Source organism: Melospiza melodia, chromosome 3 (genome assembly GCF_035770615.1).
Source record: "Melospiza melodia melodia isolate bMelMel2 chromosome 3, bMelMel2.pri, whole genome shotgun sequence".
Taxonomy (NCBI): domain Eukaryota; kingdom Metazoa; phylum Chordata; class Aves; order Passeriformes; family Passerellidae; genus Melospiza; species Melospiza melodia.
In genome coordinates this window covers 58520608-58547827 of record NC_086196.1, presented here as the reverse complement: position 1 = coordinate 58547827, position 27220 = coordinate 58520608, and the positions used below count along the sequence as shown (strand labels likewise).

The 27220-nt window shown below is 39.2% G+C and overlaps 1 protein-coding gene across 1 annotated transcript in view; it reads left to right on the top strand.

The window, feature by feature from the left end:
- The window catches only part of KIF26B (kinesin family member 26B), a 274047-nt gene that overhangs the window by 76615 nt on the left and 170212 nt on the right, over positions 1 to 27220 (top strand). The window contains exon 3 of the mRNA XM_063151906.1: positions 9139 to 9672. Coding sequence (XP_063007976.1) covers positions 9139 to 9672 — 534 coding nt within the window. The remainder of the gene's footprint in view (positions 1 to 9138; positions 9673 to 27220) is intronic.

Here is a 27220-nt window from a genome sequence, read left to right as displayed (position 1 = left end):
GGGCATTATGAGAGTTTGCAGAGTCCTGATGCAGAAGGAAGCAGAACAGCTCTTCTGTGGGTGAATGGCTTGGGTGAGAAGGAGGTGATAATCATACCAGGCCAAATGTTTCTGAAGGGGAAAGATTTGGCAGTGAGACTGTGAGAGCCTGCCTGGCTAGACAGCTGGGGACTGTCAGTACCTGGTATGTGGGCACTATTTAGAGCAGCAGCCCACTGCAGGCCTGGTATGTGTCAGACAGGTGGTATCAAACCTCAGTGTTGCTTACAGGATGCTCTCGTGCAACTTCTGTCCATCCAAAATACATAGCAAAATAGCATAAAGTCCTTTGGGAAAGCAGGATGGCATAGAACTCATTGATAGGAAAGTTGTGATCTTCCTTCTAGGTCAGCAATTGTTTATCCCATCAACAGACTTTCAAATTGCTTGTGTCAGGAATTATGAGAAAAAAATTCTTTCAAAGGTCATTGCCTCGATTTCTTCTCTCTCCCTCCTTCATCCCCTTCCAGTCTCACCAGCAGCTTCAAGTAGGTATTTTGTCTTTTTCTTCTGTAGTCTAAAGGATTGTACAGTTATCTTAGGACAGTTCTCAGCATCTCAAGATCCCTTAACCTCCAGCTTTCTCTAGGCCTAGTTGCTTGATCCTGGGTGCATTCCCATGAAGGAACTAACTTCTAAAGAAGGCATGTAACAGCTCTGTGAGTACTGAGTTGCATGTTTAGTTCAGTTGAGATAAAAAGCTGATGGAAGTCCCCAGTCAACAATATTAGTGTGAGATGTGACTGCCACTGAGTGGTAGGAGCAGGTTTGTGTGCAGCTTGGAATGCTCTGCATGTATAAGGGTTTGAGAACCAGTTCAGAGAAGGGGCTCATTCCTATTTCCAAATTACATATTCTTAGCAATGTTATCTATCTAACGGGAAGCTGAAACAGAAGAGCCAAATGTCAGTTTTTCATGTGCTTCTGACTGTGAATGTGCATGGGAGAGGTTTCATCATTATTGTGAGCTTGTCTTTGTGATCTCCTTTCCCTTGGTCAGGAACAATATTTGTTTTCTTGTTTCCTAGGTGGCATGCAGATAAACTCCATCTGATTTGAATAAAGTGGGCAGAAATTTACTTCTACTTGCTAAGATTAAGATTTCATGGGTTATTTGGTGTTTTCATGATCAAGGACATGAATGAAGATCGGTTTAAAAGTGTGAATTTCAAATGGCCCTGTTAAACTGCAACTCTTCAGGTTTTAACTACCTATGATTAGTTCTGTACTAAGACTTGCAATGCTCTAATTCTAATCACTCCATATCTTTGACATTCCCAACTCCTCTCCAGTCAAGCTGAGATAGGCAGAAATTTGATAGCAGCAGAGAAGAAAGTGGAAAAGGGAACCTGAAAGAGTGTTGCTTGAGGAAATCATATTCAAGATGAATGAAAGGTAGCTTTGCTGCATCTCATTGGAACCTTAGTGTGAAGTGGACAAAATGTCAATATTCTTTCCAGAAGTCAAGTGACTTAAACAGAAGAACACAATAGCCCAAATTTAAAAGGAAATTCAAAGGCAAAGTTCTTTATCCTCACCAACAACTGTATCAATCTATGGACTTTTTTCCTTATTTTGATTATTTCTTCCCTTCCAAAACAGTGGTCTTGCATGCAATTTAAAAATAATAATGCTCCTCAGGGAGGAGAGAAAAGCATAAGAGTGAACTGCATAAATGGTTTAAAAAAGCAGGATACAAAAGTTAGCTGAAGAGGAGCAAAAGGTTTTGGTTCTCTGCTCTGATGCCTCTCAATTGTAGATGTGCTGAAGCTGAATAGATTTGTTTACAAAATTTTACATATTGAATAGTTCTTTTGAGATTGCTAAATCATTGAATAAACCCCACAATAATCTTTCTAATGATTGTTTGCTTAAAATAAAAGATTTTCATGTTTGAAAAGAAGTTACAAGTGGCTTTAGCTTGCCACAAACCTCTTTTAAATCAGGGGAACAGTAAGCGTACAGGTGTCACAAATACTCTCCTGACCTTCTCATTTAGTTATCCCACTTCAGGCATGACAGCTTTTCCAGAATTCAGTGGTTACTGTGTCAATGGTGGCTCAGTGCTGTCATTTGTTAAATACCTCTAATGCTTTCCTCTCAGGAAAGGCACGCCAAACTTTGGAAATTTGGGTGTGTGTCAGAACAAGAATTACTACTGTAGCCTGGTTACTCAAAGAGGTTCAAGTGATATGGTGATTAGATGCTCATCAAGGCTTCTAATAATAGAGAGTTTTGATAGGATCAAAAAAATCCTAATGTTATTCCAGTATTTTAGCATGTCTGGCCCATGTAATCATAGGTCAGTCATGCTTTGTGCTTATCCCAGATGAGCTTGAAAGGGTGGATAAAAGGATATCAACCACACAGAACAATGTTTTTTTGAATGGCATGAGAGCAATTTTATAAAGGTATAAAAAAGCTATAATATCTGCCACTGTAGTAAGGAGTGAGAGTAACATTTGGTTAGTAAGGCTAACAGTTTGTAAGCTCATGAAAGCATCTAGTCCTGACAATAGCTGGGTCAAATTTGTGGCTGGACCTCAGCTGTGTGAAGAGGTAACAATAGCCACTGATTTCTGAGAGGTGACTGGAAACCTGAGCAAAAATGCTTCTGAAATACATCTGGGCTCCATGCACAATACTAAATTGCTTATAACAATGATGCACAAAAGTACCAGGAGATCAAGGTGAACAATCAGTTGAACACAAGCTCATAGTGTGCTCTGGTGGCTAAGAAAGCAAATGCAATCTTTCCATATCCAATGCAAAGAAGGGAGACTAGAGCTGCTGCTTTTTCTAGCATAAGGGTTGAGGTTTCTGCAATTCTGAGTTTGTTTCTATTCTTTGTTCTATCAAAAAGGTGCTGACAAATACTGCCCTTTTAGCAACAGCTGAGTTTGCCACATAACTGTGGAAGAATCTTCTCTCCAGGAGACCCTATTATGGTGTGGCAAGAGATGTAGCAGAGCTCTAGACAACTGCATAGCAGAGCTCTTTGGTCAAGACTTGGATTTGTACCACTGAATGTGTATTTAGATTTTCCTGCTGCTGTTTCATCTCTTCTTCCCAACCCAATTAAAAATCTGGCTGCTGCCTGGCTTTTGAATGCTAACACAAACACCTGTGTGCCAGATGTGTACAGCTGTAAGTCCGTCAGTGCTGATCCATCAGCAGAGCCATGAGCCAGTCCATGGAGCAATTAGAAAACTCTTTTTTTCTTCTCTTTTTTCTGTCCCATTTTTAATCCTCCTATTTTCCCAGGGTTTTCTGTCTTCTGTTTCCTGCTGCTGTGAGTTTGTAAGGTGAGCCCTGCTCAGACTTTCTGTCTCTTTCAGATAAGAAAACTGCCTAAACCAAATGAACACATTTTTCTGGCTGCAGAGTGGCTGGTTAGTACTGACAAGTGTTAAATTATAGAAGTCCAAATGTCAGTTGTATGTGCCAGCTCAAGAAAAACACCTTGAAATACAAATGTTGTGAGGGTTACACCAGACAGGATTAAGACTTCATTTTTGAATTCCCCCTCTTTCTGAAAAGAACTGGTCTCCCAGATGTGTTTTGGAGATACTGACTGTAGGACAGGGTGTACTCTCATTGCCTTTTTGAAACGAAAGGCTCAAGTCAGCAGCAGAATGTTCAAGTTTGACAGACAAGAATGGCAGTAGTTAAAGAGGTGAGGCATAATAATGCTGCTGAGGTTTTACTGCAGTTGGTAAGAGAGTGCTTTTACAATGGCTTTCTGGAAACAGACTAATGTAAAAAGGCTTTTTCTTATTCTGCTATGCTTTCCTTATGACTACTCTCTCTACTGTCCTCAACATGGAGCAACAGTGGGGAGTGTTGCTGCTAGGGGAAGGAGAGAGTTTCAGGAGGAAGAGAATGAAATGTTCTTTTCTAGCAGAAGAGCTGGTTTCATTTGCTCAGCTGGGAGTGATAGTGGATGGCTTATTTGAAGGTGCCATGCTGGGTGTGAGGGGGGACTTCTGTGGCAGGGAGGGTAGGGAGTGTGGTCTTGCCCAGAGAAGGTGTCAGTTGCTGTGTACAGAGCAAAGGATAAGGGAGGCCACCTTACTGCCCCCTTGGTCCGACCCATGTGCAACCTTGGCTTTTACTTACCAGACAACCACTTGCGCTAGCGGAGATCCCACCCACCAACTGAAATAATTCAGATTATTCAATCTTTACTGAATGAAACGAACTGATTTTTATCCAAGAGCTCCCAGCTCAGTTTGATGGTGCAGTGCTGCTAATTTAGAGTCATAGTGTTTATCCTGTCATGCTTATTTGAAGGAAACCTCCCACTGACTTCAGTATATTTGGACTTACTTTTGCTTTAACAGAAATTGTGCCATTGTAATCATGAGGAGCTGTTTTTTCAACTGTTTGGGCTCTGGAGTGCTGCAAACAGGAAATCTCTCAAATGTAGCCTAGAAGATGGTAGGATATGTTTAAGTTAGGATGCAAAGTCACTTGGACAATAGCCTAAGTGCCTATGAAAAATAAATTACAAGTATAATCACTTTATTGAGCTGGAAAGTACACCCTCAAGAGAGAAAGGAGAATGCAGAAGATTTTTTCTTTTTTATTTTTTTTTCTTTTCTCCTCCCTCCTCCCTTTTTCCTAAATAGAGAACAACTGTTGACTAACAGCATTGTGTTTAGAGCAGAGATGTTTGCACAGTCATGGAATAATATGGGGGTTTTTTATCAGGGTAAAGCTTCCCTCCTATGGAGCTTTCTCAATTAGTCCTTCTACACCTGGCCTGTGGAGTGGGAGAATCTGGAAAACTCCTTCCTGGGATGAACTTTGATCATTGCTTTTCTCTACCTCTCCCCTTACCTTGTGTGATGGATTACATACCAGCAGTCATTTCTGCATGGACCCCTCCAGAAACAAAAGAACTCCCTGAGTCTTCTGTGAGCATCTTTAAGCAGAAGCTGGCCTCTGTGATTTAGTTAGTATTGACTGCTTTGTCTTTCTGTGAAGAGCAATGAGTAATATTGGTGTTGAAGAACACAATTTGTTCAAGAAGGTCTTGAGATCCATTGTATATTTGATTTTTCTCTGAGGTAAAGATGTAAAGCTACCACGCCTGACTTGCATAGGCTGTCATTGACCAAATAAAATACAGTTATGTATGAAATCTTAGTGAGTGTAACCTATATTAGTATCTGCTTGCTATGTGCTTGCAGAAGAGTAGGATGTGTGTGAGGTGTTTGTATATAAATCTATGATCAACTAGATTCTTTCTAACATGTAAAAGTGCAGGTTGTTCATTTTATTTCTTGTCTGTCTCTGTGTCCACCAGCTGAGCTTGTCCTGCTTTCATTGTGTCTCTTGTGAGCTTTGTGTAAATGTATGTGTGAAGCAGAGGGTGCTTCATGCTGGAAGTGGTTGTTTGCTTTCTCTCTTGAGGAAGATGGGCTCTAAGCTGGGTGGCAGGAAGGAAAGGATTTATTCTCTTTGTCATCTGCTTTCCTAGATGGAGTTAAAACACTGTGAACACTATACATCAAGGTGCAGATTCATGAAGGGGTATGAAGGATGTGGAGGAATCTTCTGCATTACCTTGTCATACAGTAATCATGCAGTTCCTTTTCCCCTGTGAAGTCAGGACTGCATTTACCCTGGTTGAGCTGTCTGTGTCCTTCAGTGTTTCTTAACTAGTGCCCATTCTCTGTATATGTTTTCACTGGGTAAAACAAGAATTCCTCAGTTCACCTATGATAGGTCTCTGACACACAAAATTTCCTTCCAGCTTCTTTCTTTCCCATGTGGGTTTTTAGTTCAGGAGCAAAGACGAGAGATTAGTCACTATCTTGGTGTTTACTTGACCTTGAGGGCTCAAAGGTAATGTGAAAAGGCTTCTTGCATAATAGCTCAGTGTGCACTCTGTTTAGTTTGCTTCTTGCCTCGTGCATTTATGCAATGCTCTGTGTTGTGGCTGATCTTCTGAAGCTTTCAGACCTCTTACATGCCTCCATTTGTTTATTATAGGAATAGGAGTTTACAGTAATGCTGTTTATACTAAAATTGGGTGAACCCAACATTGCAGCCAGAAGAGAAACCATCATGAACCTTTGCCCTGAACTCAAAGCAAACTCTCTTGTGATTTTTAAAGTTCTGTTTCAGTTTTCAGTGTCACTATGCTTTGTTCCATCAGGACTGGAAATGAGTGCCAAAATATAAATGGTGTTTTCAGTGTCAACCTCAGATTTCACGAGCAAATCTGCTCCTGTGCCAGGGAGTGTGGAGTTTCTTAGACCTCACGTTTCACTGGAGACTGTAACCTTTTTCAGCTCCTGCTGCTCTGTGCAGCTGGTTCAAAGTGCTTATCCAGTGAGGTTTGCCCATCACTTTTGTATGGGAGCAGATATTGAACTGATAAGGATTCCTGGGGGAATGTATGCAGATGAAATACTGAAACAGCAAGTGTAGTGTGTCTGCTCTCTGAGCAAGGGTATAGGGGTTGTTCAGCTGTGGCCTCTTCCCTGCTAGATATTTTGTAAGACTGTCAGCCACTTCTGTGAAATTATAGTAGAGCTGCCTAGTGCAGAATAAGGAAGTAAACTCTCTAGACTCTATCAGTTTTGTTTTGAGAACAAACTGTGACTAATGTCCTTCTGGAAGCTGAGTTTATCCAAATTCATTTGCTGTCCCATAGACTTTTCTGTTTCATATCCCGGATTTGGATCCAGTACTGAGCTAGCCATCTAGTAGGTTGTGATAGATTAGTAGGGCTAATCTTGGGAGTAATCAATTCAGGTTGTGCCTGTTTCTTCTTTCTGCTGCTGAAGAGGAACAGTCTGCCTTCTTCTCTCCCTCCCTCTCTCTCTGTGTTTATTGTTGTATCACAGAACGATCTGATGTTTGTTTTAACACTGAGATGAAGCTGAATTCACTGCTGTCCAGCACTCTTTAAAGTTGGTGTGCTACTTGAATATTTATATCATGATGACATTTGCTTATGTTAGAGAAGGCTTTATTTCCTTGGAATATTTATCACAGTATCCAGAAATTTCCATGTTCCAACTGCTGCTGGATCTGAATGTTGTATATAATTACCTGGGTCCAAGCCCAGTTGCTTTGGGGAAGTTAGCTTTCAAAGAACAGCAACCACTTCTGTGGCACTTGCTAGCTGAAGGAAGAGCTGGCAAGGATTTTTCCTGCGCTGATGTGGAGCAGCCTGAAAAGAGGACTCATACCTCACTTCAGCTGTATAGGCAGCTTTGTCTAGCTCATTATGGGGAAAATAGAGAATTATTCCCTGGCACACCTGGCATCATGGAGTGGATGCCTATATCTGATGTGATCTGTTGACCTAGTTATGGTCTGGGATGGAAAATGTGATTTGACATGTTTTGCATCCTGTTTTTTCCCCCTGATTTCCACTGGTCCCTTTCCTGAAGGTTAATGGGGAAGGGTTGGTGCAGAATCCAGTTCCTGCCTTCCTGACACACGTTGATGCTCTGACCCCCTTTGTGTGTGGAATAGAAATGACCAGCTTGAGGCTTGATCAGACCTCAGCCTCCTGTTGTTTCCCATCAGCTTATATGACTCTCCTGGGCTTCTGTGGCTGGAACTGCTCTTTTGCTGCTGTGCATAAGGAGGCTCTGTGATTTATGAATCAATTAATCACTGCATGCTGAGGAGCTGTTCACGGTAGTTAAACAGTGAAAATAAAATGCTTGAGTCTATAATAAAGATGAATCATAATGAATATGACCCTCTACCAATGAATTCTCTCCCTCCTTATATTATACCCCCTATCCACTTTCTCAGCACAGCCAAACTATCAAGACATGAAATTTGTCTATCTCAATGCATGGGGTTCATCAAATTACTTAATTACTTGATAAGAGTGCTGTCTATTTGTGGATTTTTTTTCCCCTCACACAGACATGCACTCTCTGATTTTACTGCTAAAGCTGTTAAAGCCACAAAGATGAAGAGAAAAAGATTCTGATACTCTTGATTTAAAAACTTTTTGACTACTCATAAAAAAATCCACCAGTAAGTCTCTAAAAATTAGGGAGGGGCAGGTGAAGTCTGTCCTGCCTGATCTGTAAAACCACAGGAATGTGGTGTGAAAATTCCAAGAAATATTTCCATCAAATAACTGTCACTTTTTGCTCTGTGCACCCATCATTGCTGTTTCTAAAACTGTGTGATACTGTAAGAACCAGGCCAATTTGGTGACAAGCCTGCTTTAAGATTGCTGTTTGGCTTCACTATTTGCACTTCAGTGATGGCACTCAGATCAGGGTGCATGTTGCCCTGTGCACAGCACCACTGATGTTCGAATATCTACCCATGAGGTAAGGCTATGAGACAAGAGGCTTTAAACCTGGTTATGTGGTTTTGCATCAGAACTATGCTTTCAGACAAAAAAAATAATTCTTTACAGATTATTAACTCTATACATGTTGTATTTTTTAAAGAAAATCTTTACTTTGATGTTATCAGCAGATACCCGAAATAGTGCTAGAATTTTCGTTAACATAGAGGTTTTTTTTCTTTGGCTGGAAAGGTGTTCTTGGTAAATGATTTGATCAGCTATCTATCTGTTTTGAATTCTGGAAAGGATTTTTGAGAGAGTGGTGGTACTTCTTTTTTTCCTGCTGTCTTTGAAGTGTTAAATTTTTGTTGCAAAGTATTTCCTGGGTATTCTGAATAGCAAAAGCTGAGGTTGATGAGTAGATGGATTTGTGAACCTTGCAACAAGTCCACTGGCTATAGTGGAGTTGCTCTTAATCTCACCTATGTAACTAAGAGCAGATTTCATTCAAGCCAGAAATTAGGTGCAGTGGTGTGAAGCAGGTTAATTCCTTTTCTCTGCCATGCATTGAAGCTTGCAGTGGATTTATATTTGCCACTTATCAGTAAAAGAATTCTTCCTTTCCAACACAATCCAGTTTCTCAATTTTGTTCAGCTCTGCTGCTGGCATATGTTGACTATATCTAATGGCCTTTGTTTGCATTCTAAGCTTATCTCATAAATTTGCTTTTGAAATGCAGTTATAATGTTTCACTGTGGTGACTGTGGTTAAACATTTCTCTCCTGTCCCCCCTTACCCTCTTCTGTTTGATTTTTAGGACCCAGGTTTCTCTTCGGTGATTCACGAGAAGCTCCAGGTTCCCAATACCATTCGGAAGGCGTGGAACGAGAAGGACAACAGATGTGATGTTTGTGCCACACACCTGAACCAGCTGAAGCAAGAGGCCATTCAGATGGTGCTGACTTTGGAGCAAGCTGCCAACTCAGAACACTACGATGCCTCGCCAGGCTCTCCCCCGCCTCTGTCCAACGTGCCCACGCTGGTGAGCCCCCGGCACATGGGCAGCCTGCAGCCCAGGGACTGGGCCTACGTGCCTGCTTCTTACGCTCCATCCAACTACACAGGCTTTGTTGCCAACAAACACGGTGGAAAACCCAACAGTCTAGGAATTGGAAACGGAGTGGAGAAAAAAAATGGCTCTCCTGGACACCAAGCCAAGGTCAGCTTTCAAATGGCCACCAGCCCCAGCAATGGTAATGTTCTCAACTCGGTGGCCATCCAGGCCCACCAGTACCTTGATGGCACCTGGTCTTTGTCAAGAACGAATGGAGTCACTCTCTACCCCTACCAAGTAAGTCTTTTCAAGTAACAAAACATACTTGTTTCCTTCCACTGAGCTGGCAGGGGCATACTAACACTGTTTGCTCCTGTGGGGGTAGGAGTTGAGCCACCTGTGTAAGTGAGCACTAGGACAGGGAGTGCTGTAAATCACTGTCTCCCTGACAGGGGATTGAGCTGGGGGAGACACAGATCAAAAACAGTATTAATGAGAATACCTTCTATGAATTCAGCTTTTACTGACAGCAGAACCGAGCTCTTGTTTTTAATGGCAGAGCCCTAATCATACAGTATTTTCAATTATTTGCTCACACAGTCCTCACTCACTTTCACTCAAGATACTCGAGCAACAGCTGAGAGCCAGCCACACTTGGTTACTCCCAAGAGGAAAATGACACTAGTGCACCAGTGATTTCTGAGCTGGTATTCAGGAAGCATCCGGATGATCTTTTATTCCATCCTCTGTGTGTGTGATCATTTGGGTACATGGAGCAGACACTAACTTCTCTGACATGTTTTAAGTTGCCTACATTCTTGATGCCAGCAAGTTCAATGGGTCCAGTAATCTCCAGATTCTAGCAGTGCTGGGAGGTTTTCGTGTACTTTTCAGCATGTTCTTTTCTTCCTCTTTGTCTGTTTTCTAGTATACCACACCTGTAAGTGGCTGTAGAACCCATCCACACCAGAGGGCACAGAAGAAGGTTTTTGGTGTGACAGGAGGTGGGCTTCCTGACACACCTCACTGCATCTGGTGGGATTTTCAGAGTACCCAAGCACTTGCAGATTATGACATACGCCTGTTCTTCACACAAAATGTCTCACAAACGTTCTCACATATGTCCCAGTTAGCTTCCTTAGGCACGTAAATAACTTTAGAGGTTGGTCTTTCTACTAAATTATGAACATATTGCAAGATAGAACCCTAAATTAATATTTAACTTCTATTAGTATAACTAACTGATATTATAGCCAGAAAAAAACGTATGTTTTCATAAGCATTAAGATATTGTCATGTACCAAAGCAAACTGGGTAAAACCAGAAATTAAGTAGAGTTATTTTATCTGGAAAATATGTGACTTTAGGCTTTTGTGGATTTATGCTCTGCTTAACCTGAATAATTTTTGGGTAGGTCAGTATGTGATCATAGTTTTGATCTAAGAAAAAAAAAAGTGATCTATGCTTCAGCTAAGGAAAAAAAAACTAACCAAAGAATGCAGCTTAACAAATCTGAATAACTGTTATTTGTATTGGAAAATTAGTTCCATTTTACTGAATTCACAATCTTTTAGGTTCATGTTCTGTGAAATTGTGGGGTTTGTTTACCTTTTATAATGTTTGAATTTCCTTGATGATTAATTTTATCTTAAAAATATTCACTAAGACAAATCTAATATTCACAATTGTCTAGACTGATTCTGTAGTTTGGGTCCAGTTAAATTCAGAACTCTTCCCTACCCTTGATTTTCAATAACCTTGAACTAGAAAAGATTACCTGCTCTCAAGACACCTCTCAGCCAAAAAAACCCCAAAGCCAACACAAAACCCAACCAAAAGCCCCAGCTAACAACAAAATAAACAAAACAATTTGTTTATTACAAAAAAAAAAACAAAAAAAAATCCCAAACAAGCCTAGCAAGGCTGGTCTGTGTTAGAATATGTTGATTGTGAGTTTCATTATTTCCTTTAAGATTCTATTCTCAAATGTTAAAATTCTCACTGTACTCAAGTTGCCACATTTAATTCTCCAGCTGAGAAATAATAATGATAGCTTTTTCCCTTAAGCACGCTAAACGGATGTTAATGTTTGTTTACATAGTATCTGTGTTAAGAGTGGGAATTAGTTGCGTAAGAAAAAATAACTTTGAAAAGTAATTTATTTGTAATTTCAAATATTAGTAAGATGCAAGATTTTTTCTGCTTTTGTGTGCAGTAACCAATTTTACTTGCTACATCATTTCAAAACATTTTAGATCTCTGTCCCACATAAATACATTTTTGTTATGCACTTATAGTTGCAAAACTCTGCTGGGGAAGGGGACGAGGAAGATGAATCTCTTATCTCATCTTAATTAGAACCCTTCTTGATTTGGAGGTGAATTTAAAAAAAGTGGTGCTAGCCTACTTACTTGTGAATGTCTATATATTAAGTTTTCTTGTCTCCCCTTAAGAATAGTGATTAGAAAAACTTCATTGTGCGTTAGCTGAGAGGAGTAGAAAATAATTTCTTGGGATAAAAAGCCTTGCACTTCACACAGAGAAGAGCAGTACCCTTCCACATCATAATCTTGTTAAACAGATGTCCAGGGAGAAGTCAGCCTCATGGCTCTAGACTTAATGGCACCTGTGGTAGACATGTCCCATTGTAAATCAGATTTTGTTAGACAGTCTAGATAACTTGAAAGAAATGCTTGAGTACCTTGAAAACAGATTGTGATGTCTTCCTTAAAGTATAATAAAAAAAAAGAGAAAACATTAGTTTGAAAGTGATGTTCTGTGGCTCAGAATTGACTCACTGCAATTTTAAGTACCAAAAAGTATTCCTACAGTTTTAAGTTGCAGGATGTTACTCCCTTTTTAGTGTCTTCTCTACCAGCCTGCCTAAAATTAAAACCTTGATATGGCAGTTAATTACTATTTTTGTTTTAATTTCAGTAGAAAAACAATAAAAATAAATGAATATAAAAGGGAGTGTCGTGATATTGTAAAGCTGAACTGCTGCAGTAGTTTAGCACAAATCTTAAATGCCACTATTCAATTAATTTTGCAGAAAGAGCACTTTCCAATGAGGAGTAAGTAAAACAAATCGGAATTTACACATACAGCTTTAGTAATGTATTATATGTTTAAAATCTGAAAAAAAAATTTGGAAGTATACCAGATTTAACTGGCCATGCATGTCAGATCTAAAAATTTCTAGTAATTTCATGGATGTATTATTGGAACTAGTGAATGGAGTCTCCTAACATCAGAGGAATAGCTGCTAAGAATTTTTTAGGCAAAACTGATCCTACCTGGAGACTGGGAGATGGTGTAGATAACCCAATCAGTCTCCAATGTCCCTGCTTTATATGATTCCATATTTATGCACTCCCTGAAACAGAAACAAAAGTCTGGTTCTAAAGATCTGTGATGTCCCCTGGGCCTGATTCAAAGGAGGCTGAATCAAATTTTGATGGTAGGTACTTTTGCAAAACAGGGAATCAGAGGCAAGGAAATGGAATTGATTGGTCTTAAACAAAGAGTGTGGCCCATTACAACCCTTCTGTGGAAACAGGAATGTTGAAATGGTCAGGGTAAAACTGACCTCTTTCTGTTTAATAAATGTAGAAAAACACCAGCCAAAATTTGGCAGAATTTGATTCAGTCTGAAAATAGTTCTCTTTCTGTGCTGGTCAGCAGGTAGTGTTTCTTTGTATGCCTCATGGATCAGACTCTTTTGACCCTTGTAACGAGTTCTGTGGATCTCCCTACCATTCAGAGGGATTTCAGTCCTTCCCTGCTCAGAGAAAACTCTTTTAAATTGTTGAGGTTGTACCTGAGAAGGGCTGTAATTATTTGTGCAGCTGCTGGTGTGAATTACAGGATACCACAGTGTTAAGTATACTTTTGTTAGTTACCAGTGATTACTGAACACTTCCAAAGAGAAAAAAACCCTCTGGGCCTGGGGTGCTAATGTAGGAATGAAAAGTCCAAATTCCTTCATGAAATTATTGCTTCTTGTCATTTTCATAGAGAATGCAATATTAATTTTAATGCATAACTCTTTGATTACTTTATTATCACAAGCTGATAAAGTAGCTAAAACAAAAACACCACATTAAAGAATAAGATTTGAGTCCTTAGGAGTTCAGACCGATTCAGGGTTTGCTTTCAAAGGGAAAGGAGTTGATAATAGTGACTAGATTAAGCTGATTGCACTTTTTTCTAGAGTTAAAGTCCTCCAATTTTTACTAAAATGTTAAACTACCTGCTTGGCTCTCATGTTGGTGTGCCTTTAAACCAACAGCATGGTATTAGCTTCATCATGTTGGTAGCCCCAGAGCATAAAACAGTAGGCATTTCCTTGTCTTCTAGTTACCCTCCTGGATCTGCGCATGAATCTTTCATATCTTCAAGCAGATAATTTCAAAAGGCAAACAAAAGGAAATTTAGCACAGTGTGTTTGGTAGATTTGAGTGACAGGAAGGTCAGAATGAGATGAAGAACTGGGGAAAGTCAACAGTTCCAGGAACAATTCAGGCTATATAAGGGAACAATGGGTAACAGAAAATGTGGAGGCTGAAGTGAGTGAGCACCTCCTGCTCCTGACCTGGAGACTGTGAAGTTTGCTTTTCGTAAGCAACAAAACAGTGCATGTGAGGATTTGAGTAGGGGCATTGTGAACAGAACATATTCACAGAAAAAGTGTTCCGTTCTCCCCTGCACTTTAAAAGACTCTTTTGACCAAAAGTTTGGAAAATTAGATCTTAAACTACTGAGAGCCTCTTGGCTCCAGGCATAATGATCTCAAACCTATTCAAAATTATAAAAGGCTTTGTTTGTGTACAATTGATGAAAGCCTACAATATGTGCTTTCTGTTACCTCTTTATGTATAACGTGTGTTTAGAAGAGCAGTTCTCTGAAAATGTACCAGCTTGTTCTGCAGCATTGCTGTGATGAATGATTTGTTTGGAGTTTACTTAGGTCATGGCTGCCATATAACACATCAATTCATTCAGGCCCAGGCTTTTAAAAAGAAACTGGTAATGACTGGATTTGGGTGCAAGAAGGAGAACCAATGCCTGTGCGGGAGGTATTGCCATCCAGGATTTTGATTCCAAGTTTTTTCCAAGCCTTTGCTGTATAATTTATTTATCTTCTGTTTGCTGCTGCTTCTATTCCTTCTTAGTGTTCAGCAGAATGAAGATAAAATGTTAATGATTGCTAAATTGGTGCCAGGGTAATTCAAGTAGCTTCTAAAGGATATAATGCAAGGTACAGAAATCAAGTTACTTGTTCCATTTGCTGACTAACAGGTGTCTTCTGTAATTATTTCATGCTTCCTAGAACCAGACCTATTTTACCAAAGCATCTTAGCAACAACAAAAAAACAGATTTGTATACTGACCTTTCTAGTATTGTGTTCTTTCGCAACCACACACAATTCACTGAGATACCAAATGCAGGAGGTATTTTGCCTTTGTGCAGTTAGGCTTTGGTACAGAATTTCTAGGATGGCTTATGTTTCAAAAGCAGTTCAGTCACCATGTATATGAGATCCATGTTTGACTATGATGGCTCCCTGAATGTAGTAAAATTGTTCCTATTACTGTGAGCTCCTGAATGATGATGCTGAGCTGATGTGTGCAAATTTTGCATTGATTTTTTTTTTCATTCTGTGACCTAGACTCTTAACAAAGTGACTCCATACTCAGACTATATACTGAAAGTGCAGGAATTTTATTTAGAAAGATTGTTTGACTGGACTAAGAAACAGGTTGTCAAACAAATTCATTGGCACTGAAATTATATCCTTACTTGATTATCTCCGTTGCCTTCTTCCCCCATGCATTAGTTGTTATCTCTGAAGTAGCTTTCCTCTGGCTAAAAGCCTTTTTAAACCAAGTCACCAATAATTAGATATGACCCCACTAAAGTCAGTGTATGTCATCAGTTGACATTTTGCCACAATTGTTTGATCATCCAATTTGTATATTACTGGAGTTGGCTATTTGTATTTCATTCCTCCTGTCTACCCCTTCAACTAACAGCCCAGTTGTATACTGCTTTTCTAATATCATCAAGGGGGGAAACTGGAGTCTATGTGAACCGTAGGTGAGTTTTATTTTTTTGCATTACTCTGGCATGATTTGATCTCTTATGGCATTTTTATGCATGGCTTAATGACCTTAGAATCATTACTTTTCCCCTTCATGATGCTGTGGTGACCAAGGGAAGAAAGAGGTAAAGGGTATCCCATGGACTGAAAAGAGCTAAATAGGCTTATCCTGTGAATATGAAAACCCCGTGACTCAATTGTGATGTGAGGAAGAAATCTGAACTATTATAGGAGCAAGTTAATCCTGCAAATTAGCAAAAGCCAGAAGATCACAATTAGTGAGGATTTGTAGTCTTGGTTTCCTTCCCTGCTTGTAGCTTAAGGATTTTGTCCATGTGAGACTAGTTTCATTTCTTAAATAATAGCTGTGCTGATTGCTTGCATTAATTGAAAAAAATAGAAACTGAGAGGAGGTGTTTCAGCAGTGAGAAAACTGATGTAGAGATGGGATAGAGAAGGGCGAAGACAAACTGATACATTGAGGCAAAATTGTCCTTTTATTTCCTATGATGTAAACAAGGTGGCACAGAACTAGAGAGAAAAATAGTCAGCTCCTGCTTTATTTCATAGTTTGAGAACATAGAGAACATAGAGAGCTACTACAGCCAATTTGGAAGTAAAGGGAAATACACTTTTAATGCAATGTACAGTTTTTTGGAACTTACTAGAAAAAGTATTGAGGCCAAAAGCTTAGGAAAATTCATAAAAGGATTATGGGCAATAAAAAGTTCCCTATTTTATGATATTAGGATTAAAAAAGTCAGATATAAATTGCTATATATAATAAGGTATTTGATATCTTAGGATCTGTGGAGAAGGCTTAAGTTTATACAATAGTAGGTAAGGACTAGAATTTCTGAATCTGTCACTGAATTTTGCTGGCACAGACATTACTGGGTTCTCTGGGAGAAGAATACTCAGTGCTTAGATGACCTCTTTGTTCCTCTCTTCTGAAAGTGGGTGAGAGGTGCTGTGTTTTGGAGAGAGGCCTGTGATAAACAGATCAGTGAAAAGTGCTTTTCCAAAGGTTTCCACAACATTTCCAGACTTCCATGTAAGTGTTGTACATTTCAGAATGACTTTAACATTTTTTTCTTTTTTTTAATTCCTTACCGAAGTGTGTGAAGATTCTAAAAGTTCTCTTGGGTTGAATCATTCATCTGAGAAGCATTTTGGTCTTTACTTTTGCATAAAGATTCAGTCCTGTGGGTGATACTCCTGTATTTTGTTAATTTTTCAGCATCTGTTGCAAAGAGAGGAAAAAGAAATGTACTAAACCAAAGGCAACTCATTCTAATTGAGATCAGAAGGAGATGACAAAGGAATTGGAAAGCAATTTTTAGGAGCTTCCCTTTAAATTCCAAAGGGATATCACTCAAAAAAGCCACAAATCAATGTACTGTCTCATTGACTAAGATGTTTGCTTCTCACATTGCTTTACACAAATAGGACATAGAATTAAGATTAGATTTAGAAACACCATATTTTTGTGCCTTTTGTAGAATTCTGTTCTTTGACTTCTTAGAAAAGTATTTGAGACTTTAAACATGGAAAAGTATATTACTATGCACAAAATAATCTTTGATACAATTCTGTGCTTGTGGGAAGTAAGGGAAGTATGGCTGGAGACTCATGTAACTCTGAAATGTGATTCCACAGAGCTATCATGTAAAACCATTGTTTTCTTTTCTCTAAAGTGCTTCTGAAATGGCATCAGAGAGGGGCAGCAACTTCTCTGTTGGGCCAGTTCTCTGTAATTCAGTAGATTTGAGTTAAAGTGGTTGGTTCTCCACTTACATTCCAAGGCACTGAGAACTTGAGAGGTGGGTGTTGTCATATAGAATACATTTGGGACCAGACCCTCTTCTGTCTCACTCCAGGATAATGGCTTTGCAGCTGACATGGCTACATTGGTGTAATACAGATAAGACTGAGAGCAACATCAGCCCTGTAAGATCTGATCAACCAGAGTGTGACAACAGCTGTGGTGATGGGAGCAAATGTGGCATCTTGCACTCAGAGGGGCCTCCACTTCCCCTCTGGGTTGGTGAATGGGGAAGCTTTTTTCTCCATGCTCTTCTTGTGTCACCCTGCTCTGAAGAGCCTGCTGGAACTGCTCGTGACAAATGAATGCAGAAACCTGATTGTCCAGATTCTTTTGAACTTTGAATGTGTCAAGATGTGTTTTATGAAGTAAAAGGAAGAATTGCATCTGTGCAAGGGTGAGAAAAAGCCCCTCTCAGTTAAGGAAAACATCTTTTAAGAAATGAAACTGCACTTCACCTTTCACTTCCACATAACCTCTCAAGCAGAATTCAGAGCTGCTCCAAAGGCTAAGGGAATGGTAATGAGCTTTCATCTTCCAAGAAGTTGTTTGGTAGTCATTGTGGCTAATGTTGCTAGCAAACCTCAGCAGAAGGATCTGTAGCTCCTCCTTGCATGAGAGCACTGAAGTTACCATCACATCTGTCATTCAGGGGTCTGAGGACTTGAGTTCTGTACACCAGGAAAGTCTCAGGTGTGACTGGTAGATGTGAATGTCAGGTGACAGTTGTGCAACCAGTGCAAGGTCACAGCTGTGTGTGTTGGTGTGCAAATGAAATGTTTCTATTGTGAGAGCTCTTTGAACCAAATACATGCATCTGTCCAGCTTTACTTCAAATTGATGCTTTTTTAACTTGGGGAAGTGGCATGTGTAAGTGTATATTAAATATATGCATAAATTTAAGTAAAGGCTAGTGGGAAGGGCAGAAAATAATTAAAAGTGGAAGCTCTGCTTGATGAAATCCCTTCTGCTTCCCTGACTTTGCTGTGGCTGCATGCTCAGTGTCACTGGATAATTATAAAACACCTGTAATGTGAATCCTGACAGTTCTTTACATCAAGACTATTAATAAAAGCTCAGTTTAGGCCTGGTTTAAAAAAAAGAAACAACACTTTTTTGAAGCATATAGTGATATACTCTTTCCTGTAAAAGATAGATGACAGATATGGTTTGTTATTGCTTTTCTTCCTGACAGGTTTCAGGCTGCTGGAGCTAGGCAATGTAGCTGGATTTAAACACAAATCATAAGCACAGTCATCTCTTTGTTTTATTCTTGTATATTTTCTCTGTTATTGCAGTGCCATGTAGAAAATGGAAAATTAATTCAAGTGCTATTAAAGAAATTATAGAGAGCGCATCACAGGAAAATGTAATGAGATACTATCAGTGCTTAATTGATCAGTCTCTGTGATCCCTGAAGACTTTGTGTGAAGTTTGTTGCCAGCGTGCAGGAGGTAGAAAAGGATGTGACATGATTTGTAATTGTGTGATTCCAATACATCATGGCAGTGATCAGAGACAGGACTGACAGGGAAAATGCACTCAGGAAGCTTTGTCTGCATTTGGACCAGTTTCTACAGAAGTCATTTTGAAGAGTCTTGCAATGCTGGATAGGTTTAACTGAGGCTTAGTTTGCACGCTTGTTGAGATTTCTAATGCTTTTGCTTTGAACGAATGTAAACCAAAAATATTATTGTTTGTCCCGTCCAGTAAATAATATAACAAGACACTATTCAAATGACTTAAGAGAACAATGCAGTAAAAGGTTCCTGGCCACCACGCTTCTTTGATAAATTACAAGAGCAACAGAAGGTGTCCTAAAGCTTATATATATATATATATATATATATATTTTTTTTTTTTTTTTTTTTTTTTTTTCTTTTAGATGTAAATGCTGAATGAGAGCTCAAGTTGTTTTCATGCAGCTAAATGCTTTGGAGGGAAAAATCTAGTTCTCATGTTACTGGCTTTTCATTGTTTTTCATCCTTAGTCAGTTGTCACAAGGGTCTTTGCCTCTGTAATCCTAAATGCTGGGATATGCCATTTGCAGCCAGGATTTAGTAGTGATGCTTATGAACTCCTGACTGTTGTCTTGCACTTCAGAACCTTTGTAAAGCTCCTTTTAAACATTGCCACAGCCCAGCTTATCGAGATTTATTCCTATTTATGTAAAAGTAGATGAAATGCAGACACCTGACGTGCTTTAGTGCAAGGTTTCTGATAAGGGGCTTGAGAGAGGGGTGTTATGTATGTGCAGATTATGAGATTTTTCCAATCTCAGCGATGTGGATTTCTCTGCTTCCTTTTCTCTTCACTGCTCAATCACCTTAATCATATATTAGGAATATTTGGTACTTCTCCCTGCCATCTCAGTGCTTTGTCTCTGAACCAGGGACAGTTGGCACCGGTGCAATGGGCCATTACTTCTGTGGCCTCTAGGCATTTTATGATTCAGTGAATATGAATAATAAAGCACCTTATTCCTCCTCTGTCCTCCAGGGAAGGTGATTTCAAGTGTGGCAGTGGAGGATTATTATGGCTTGATTTCCTTTTGAGCATGAGAGAGGGGGAAGGCACCTCTAAGTTAAAAACACATAACAGAAATACTGGAAAACAACTGTTTTATTCCTCAGTATCCCCTTCTACCTGCTGGAAAATGTTATATGATTCATGATTGATAAAAAAGTTCTTTGGTAGTGCTATTGCTGCTAGTATTCTTTTGCCCAAATTGAATACATTGAGTATAAATATTTCTTCATAATTTCTTGAGGAGTCTAGATGCTACCAGAGAAAGCCAAAGGACCTATCAGTAGCCACAACTCTGCTACACCAAGAGTTTGTGCTTAGGCCACTGGAGAATTTCCTCCCAAGATTTTTTCAATGTTGCATGGACATGGAGTGGGAAAAAGTGAAATTTTACTAGGAAACATGTAATGTAAACCAGTTGAATTGGTAACTATAATATTTTGCAGACTTTAAAGTCCATATCTCTAAAAGGATAAATAATACTTGGAGGGAAGAAACAAATTTTATTGTGCTATGCTAGGTGTGTTAAGAAGTGGATGTACAGAAAGATTGAAGGGTATGCCTTAGGTGGCTGCTATGCAGCCTGTGAAGAGATGAGAGAATAACCTTTTCTGCTGTTACACTCAGGACAAAAAGGGCCATCTTGTCGTTTCGTGTGTTGAGGGTAGTTTTTTCTGTGCCTGCCTGAAAGAATCAATATCAGAGTGGATTATGAAACAGAAATCATAAGGGCTCAGAACAATTTGAAAAAACATTGGTAACAGAAGGGACTGACTAAAAAGATCTTGCTAGTTGATTGTTTTTTTATCTTCAAATACAGCTTGAGCTGGAATTTTTATCAACTGTGCAGAGTTCATACACTCTGCCTTTTACAACAAGCTGCTACTGTGCTTTCTGAGAAGAAAAGAAACTTGCAAATAAGGACTTTGCTTTAGTGGGATTCACTTGAAAGCATGCCCTTGGGAAAGAAAAAGGCTGTAGAAGTTCTAAATTGACCTCTGAAGTTTTTAGCTTTTAGTATCTTTGAAACATATTTTTTCAAAAAGCTCCTGAGTCCAGGATATATCTTTCTTGTTTACTCTGCCTTGAGTTCTGACTTTATAAAAGTAATTCCAGGAAATATTAAAATCTTTTAATTCTCCTACAGTAGTTTGTTTTTTCCTAGGGAACCTTACAGTAATGCTTTTCTGCTGGAAAATGGAAAAAATGAGTTTGAAAAAGTAATATTTTTTTTGGTTGGGAGTTTTATAATCAGCTCTTCATGGTGGATAAGACTGAATCCTTTGTGAATGAACCCGATTGTTCATAGGGGACACTGCAGTGAGCATCAGGAAGCATTAGCTCCAGAGGGCTTGGTTGTTATCCCACATATGTGGTACTGCTCTACCTTTTGGAGCTGGTTCATGCCCATCTTGTTTTCCATCTGTCCTAGAGTAACTGTCTGTGCAGGATGCCTTCTGAGGGGCCTATAGTAAACCTGGTGAAGAGACAGTGGGACCTTTTACTCCAGTTAAACAGATTATAGCACTATCCTTGCACTGACCTGTGGTCAGTGATCCTTCTTTTGACAAGTTACTATGGAGCAGCAAATCAGTCCATGATAATCTATTAAAAAAAAAAGTAATTAAAATAGAATAAAGAGTTCCTTTCAAAAATTAATTTAAAAGTAGCTTCTGAAAATTTTACATTGCAAACCCACTAAATAAAATTGAGGGGAAACATTCAAAACAGTTCATGTGCAAAGAAAAATTCTCAGTGCAATAGCCAAAATTAAAGCTGAAGATGACAATGAGACATTTATTATAGTTCAGAATAGTTTACTAGAGTTCAGGCATCATTTCAGATGGTATGCTAGTTTGTTGCTATTATATTTGAATTTCATTAAATGCATTTAATTAAATCTGTTGTAAATCTGTTTTATCCCCAAGGGGCCAGTTAGTATAATCCTTCTGTTTGCTTACAAAAATATCAACCAATTGTTCCTGCACTAATTTTAATCACTGTTTATTTTTAAACAATAGTGAAGTACATTTTGTCTGTTTCGTTTCTTGTGCAAAGTCCTTGGGGCAATGAATTTTTGTTGTTGTTTTTGTCCTATGTAGAAGAAAGTTTGTATTCATTGTCAGAGTGTTATAAAAAGATAAAAAGAAGAAAAAGAAGTATGACTGTGCCATTTGAAGTTAGTTTAGGCTGACTTTAAAGAGAAAGAAATGAATGTAGTTGTAAGACTTGATAGTATACTTTCAGATAGTAATAAAATGAGCAAATTCTACTAGTAAAAATTAGGAAATAATAAGCCCACAAGGATGCAAATATTTAAATAATGACAAGAGTCTTAGACAATGTGCAAAGCACAAATCTATCTGACATTAGTGTAGTTCAAAGACAGGCCATAATTTATAACAAAAGCTGGAAGAGCATGCTGTGGATAGGTACGGTGAACAAGTTTTGCTGTGAAAGTATAAACACAGTGTAGCTATGAGTAAAGAATTGGTAGTATTTACTGTGTGTGCTGCATTCCAGAGTTAAATGCATTGGGCAGCAAGATGCACTAGACCTTGCATATGACTGTCTTGTATTTCTCTTTTGCAGCAGTTTTCCTAGAGAGCAAATCATACACAGTCATTAAAGCTGTGTGGAGTCTACCCTTGGTTTGATCTGTGTTCTGTTTTAGAGGAAAATAATTCCTGATGAATCAGGCTGTTATTTTTCCACTCAAAATTGCCATGATAGGTTATACTGATGGAATTTGAAAGAATATAATCTCTTGAGGAGTGATTGCTATTTGTTAGTGCTGCATAGTGCTGAATGGATATTCAGTCGTTCTCTCTCCTGCATTTTCAGAAACAGCTGTAGAGCACACCCAGAATAAAGCCCGTGTCCCTTCCTCTCTCTAATTAATTTTTCAGAATGGTGCAATTTTGAGAATATGCATGTCTGTAGTCTATATCTTCCAAATTGATCACTGATTTTTTAAAATCCCATCTGAGAATAATAAAGGAGTTATGTCTCAGCATTTTCTAAAAAAGAGTAATTTAAAATCAGTGATGAGAGCCAAATATTGTTCTTCATCTGACCTTATTCAGCTGGTCAGTGGAGATGGGGATTGGTATTAATTACCCAGTCCGCAAGTGAATGTGCTCAAAATTAAAGCAGAGAATGGACAGTTAGCATGTTTAAAGTTCTTAGTGTACAAAGGCCCTAAGGGGACACGTGGGAATGTCATCTTTGTACTGTAAAGCTGTCATAGTGAAGATGGATTATGATGGTTCCTGCAAAACAAAATGCAAATTGCATATACTGGGGACAGATCATTGTGTGCACTTGAATTAAATGCTAGGTCAGCTTTGGATAATGTAGTACTGAGTTAGAGCCTGGAAAATGGTGTTTAGCTTGCATCCCTTCAAGGCTTGCAAATCTAAGCTGAAACAAACAATTTGAATGGAAAGCATGGCAGAAGTTGCAGCAAATGAGAAGAGACAAAAAACACAATTAGCTTGGAAAATAGGAGTAGTATAGGACCATATGTAAAAAGCTGAGCTGCTGAGCTGGTGCTGTGTGTGAAAGATCCATCCCATTCCAAGTGAAGTACCATACCAAGTGTGTGTGCTGATGGTCACAATTTGATCCATTTATGCCACTGAAAGGGAACCAGAACAGAGAGGCTCACTTACTAATGATTTACAGTGTGCACCAACTAAATTTTTATCTGATTAAGCCCAGTTGAGGATGTGCTTCTCTTTTTTTTTTTTTTTTCTTCCATTAGCTGAGAGAGCAATGAGCAATAAATCTAGAGCAAAGAGAAGACAGCATAGCATAACTGAGCACCTTGTCAGCCTCTGGAATTCACCCCAGGAAGTGGCCTCCAAGTCAAATACTTACAGTTGGGTGATTTTTATGGCTGCTAATAACAGCTGTAGCTATGCAAACTAAGGTAATAGGGCAACCAAATGTACGGCTTAAGGCATTGACCTTCAGAGCAGGAAGCAACTGTTTATGTCCAGTTCCTGGTCTCATTGGAAGGCTCTTCTGGAACCTTTTGCATTCTTTTCATGTATTCCTGTAAAAGTTATAATTGTTGCTGTAATAAATTACTTTAAAAGTGTTAGCAGGATTTTTTTACTATTAACATGAAAGAAAGAAAGATGTGTTCATGTATTGTGACAGATTAGAAAGACCAACCTTGTTAAATTTATAGAGGTCATTCCTGCTGATGTGTGATTTCTGCAGAACAGTCAGGGTTTTTTTCTTTAGCAAAAACAGCTAAAGACTCCTCTGGAAATGAGACACTTTCATGGCTGCTCCCATGAGCACTGGTAACTGAATTATCAGCTGTTGCCCCATCTTCACATTGGTACAATGAAGGAAGGAGAATCTTCAAGGGACTGTTCACAGTAGGGGGACAGAAAAGGGCAATTTGGATTGTTGTGGTATCTGCCAGCACTAATATAATTAAACCTGTGTCAGCAGTTTATATAAAAGCTGATAGTCATGTTTTATTTCTGATGGGGAAGCTTCTGGAATGGTACTAGTTTCCAAATAAAAACTTTTTAGATCCCTGGGTGTCAAACCCATGCCCCTTTCCATGAGCAGGCAGGTAAGAGACCCACCAGGTGTGTACTGATCTTAGCCCCCAAAAAAGGGGGGGCTAAGATCTTGCTCACCTAGAGGTGATTATGTGTGTGGACTGAATCTGCATTATGCCACATGCTTATGCAGTAATCATTGCAGGAATCTCTAAGCCTGTCAGATGATTTTCCCATACTCTAAATGAACTCTCTCCTTGTATTTTTTGTGGTAGAATTTAACCATATGTCTTTGCTTAAACAAAGACTAATGATTCCACCTATGTGTGGATAAACAAATTGTGGTTTTTATTCCTTATTTTCTTGCTAGCTACAGAAAGAGGTTCCTTTCTGGGTCAATAATGCCATTTAAGTTAAGCCCACATGCTGTCACACTCTGGTAGCTTCTAGAGCTGTTCTTGTCAACTGACAAGTGAAAGGTCAGTGTCTCACAGATTGTTGTTTGTGATAAGGAAACAGCTACAGTAAGATTTGAACTTCTTAGGATGTCTTGACATTGCTGGTAGTTGGTAACTGATCAGAGACATGAAAGCTTGTTTTCATAACAAAAGCATTACTCCTGCATGCAGTGCAATAGAGCCTCAGAAATGCAGTCACTTCATTTTATTGCTGCCCCACGTGTGCAGACAGGAGTCAGACACACTCCTCTTTCGATTGCTGCACCAGTTATTTTAGCACAATTAGCCTGGCTGCTGAGGACTCAAAAGGTGGCTGATGCAACAAGGGATTACAGTGAGAGTGCTGAATCTGGATGTATGAAAGCAGCTTTGACTGAGTCACACAAAAGAAAGGCATTTTCTCCTGTAAAATGTTACTAATCTGATAGAGAATAAGACATAGTGCAAAAAGATAAGATTAATTTCCAGCTGCACAGCTTTATAATGCAGCAAGATATACAGGTAGCTAAGAGAATTAACAACTTCATAAAAGTAGATTTAGAAAAAAGAAACTAAAAGCTATAGGCAGCCTCAGCTTTCCAACAGATTGATATGTTATTGCCATCTTCTTGACGAGAAAGGAAGCAGTTTTATTGTGTTGCTGCACAGTGCCTTTTTTTGCATTGCTAAAATGCTTAGAGACACAAAATTGAGAACAGAACCTCTCTTTGCTAGCTGATGTTCCTATTTTTCATTTTCAGAGTTGGTACGGGAATGTGCCAGCTAGGAAACCTTACATTGCTGTTCTGTCAGCAGAGGCTTGGCTGGTGGAACTTTTTGAATGAGAGGCGTAGGTGGGCCTGGCTGATGGTGCTTTACTTGAAAAGGATGCTCACAGCCCTACAGGAGTCTGCCTGTGGCAAGTCGGCTTCGCTGAGGGCCTCTGGGGCAAGGAGAGCCTGCATATTTATACCCCAGAATGGCTGTCCAGCCTCGGATAGCTTCTTTCCCAAGGTAGCTTCCTTGGAGAGGAATAGAAAAGGCTGGCATAGTCCTGAAGGGACATGAGAAAACTCTGAGGGTGTTGAAAAAGGCAGTTCTGATAGCTGTTGTGTTTTTGTAACAAGGTAGAGGCCTTACCTTTCAGAAAACAGTATGATAATTAATAAGCAGCTTATAAATAAAATTTGCATGCTGTGTCACTCTGACTAAAGGAGCACTGCAGAATTTAATCTACTTCTGTACAGGGATTGAGTTCATTTGAGGTAGATATTTGCAGTCCTGAATTCAAGGTGTGTTACCTTGTCATAAAAGGAAGTCTGGTTTGGCAAGCAGGACATCCCCTCACAGACCCATGCTGGCTGTGACCAATGACTGTGTTGTCCTTCAGGTATTTTGCAATAACTCCTACTATGATCTTCCTCATGACTTTACCAGGCACTGAAGTGAGACTGATGGACTTGTAGTCACCAGGGTCATTCCTTTTACCCTTCCTGAAAATTGGGAGAGTGTTTTGAAGCTTTTAGTCAATCAGGACCAGGACCTCCCTGATTTCCAAGACTGTTCAGCAATCATCTCATGATGACTTCAGCCATCCTCTTGAATAGTACTCTTGGATAAATCCCACCAGGCCTCTTAGAGGGATCCAACTGGAAAAAAACCCTGTTTTGTAAGGCAGAACTCTTAAGTGTAAGAATTTGGGGAAAATGTCTTATGGAAAAGGAATCCACCATTATTTGGATGCCTGATCAGTCTCTAAGTAGCTGATCTTGAGACATTCAGCAATTCAGGGCAAAATGTTTCCATTTAATGAGCTCTTGAGTGTGACATGGAACTAAATATAACTTATCAGCTTTAATGGGAAGATGTGCCCATGCCTGCAAAAATTTGGATTTCATCTGTGCTGAAGAGTGCACTGGATCTGTGTTAATAATAGTGATAATGATGATAGTCATCATCATCATTATTATCTGCTTTCTAGAGGGACACGGGAGGTGGCTGCAATAGTCAAAAGTCATCTTTCTTTTGGACAGCAGGAAGCTGGAGGTTGCAATTAAACTCTACATGCTGTCATGGTAACTAATTTATGTTTAAATAAAAGTAGTTTAGACTAAATAATGACTCTGATTGAATACAAAGCATAATCAGCATTCTTACTATGCCAGTGATTCTCCCTTGGAAAAACCTCACTCTTTCTAAGTTGCCTTGTTTAATGTTTACCCACAATCCGTGCTGTTACAGTAGCCCTTTCTGCTAGATCAGTATATCAGATTTTGTGTGCAACTTTGTGTAAAGTAGGAGCAAAGTGTGTGCAAAGATACTCTCTAGAGTTTCAGTGCTCACAATTAACAGTGCCTTGCGTTTGGTAAGCAGCTTCAGGATGTCTATGTTCAAGAAAGAGTTTAAATACAGCTTGACATTATGTG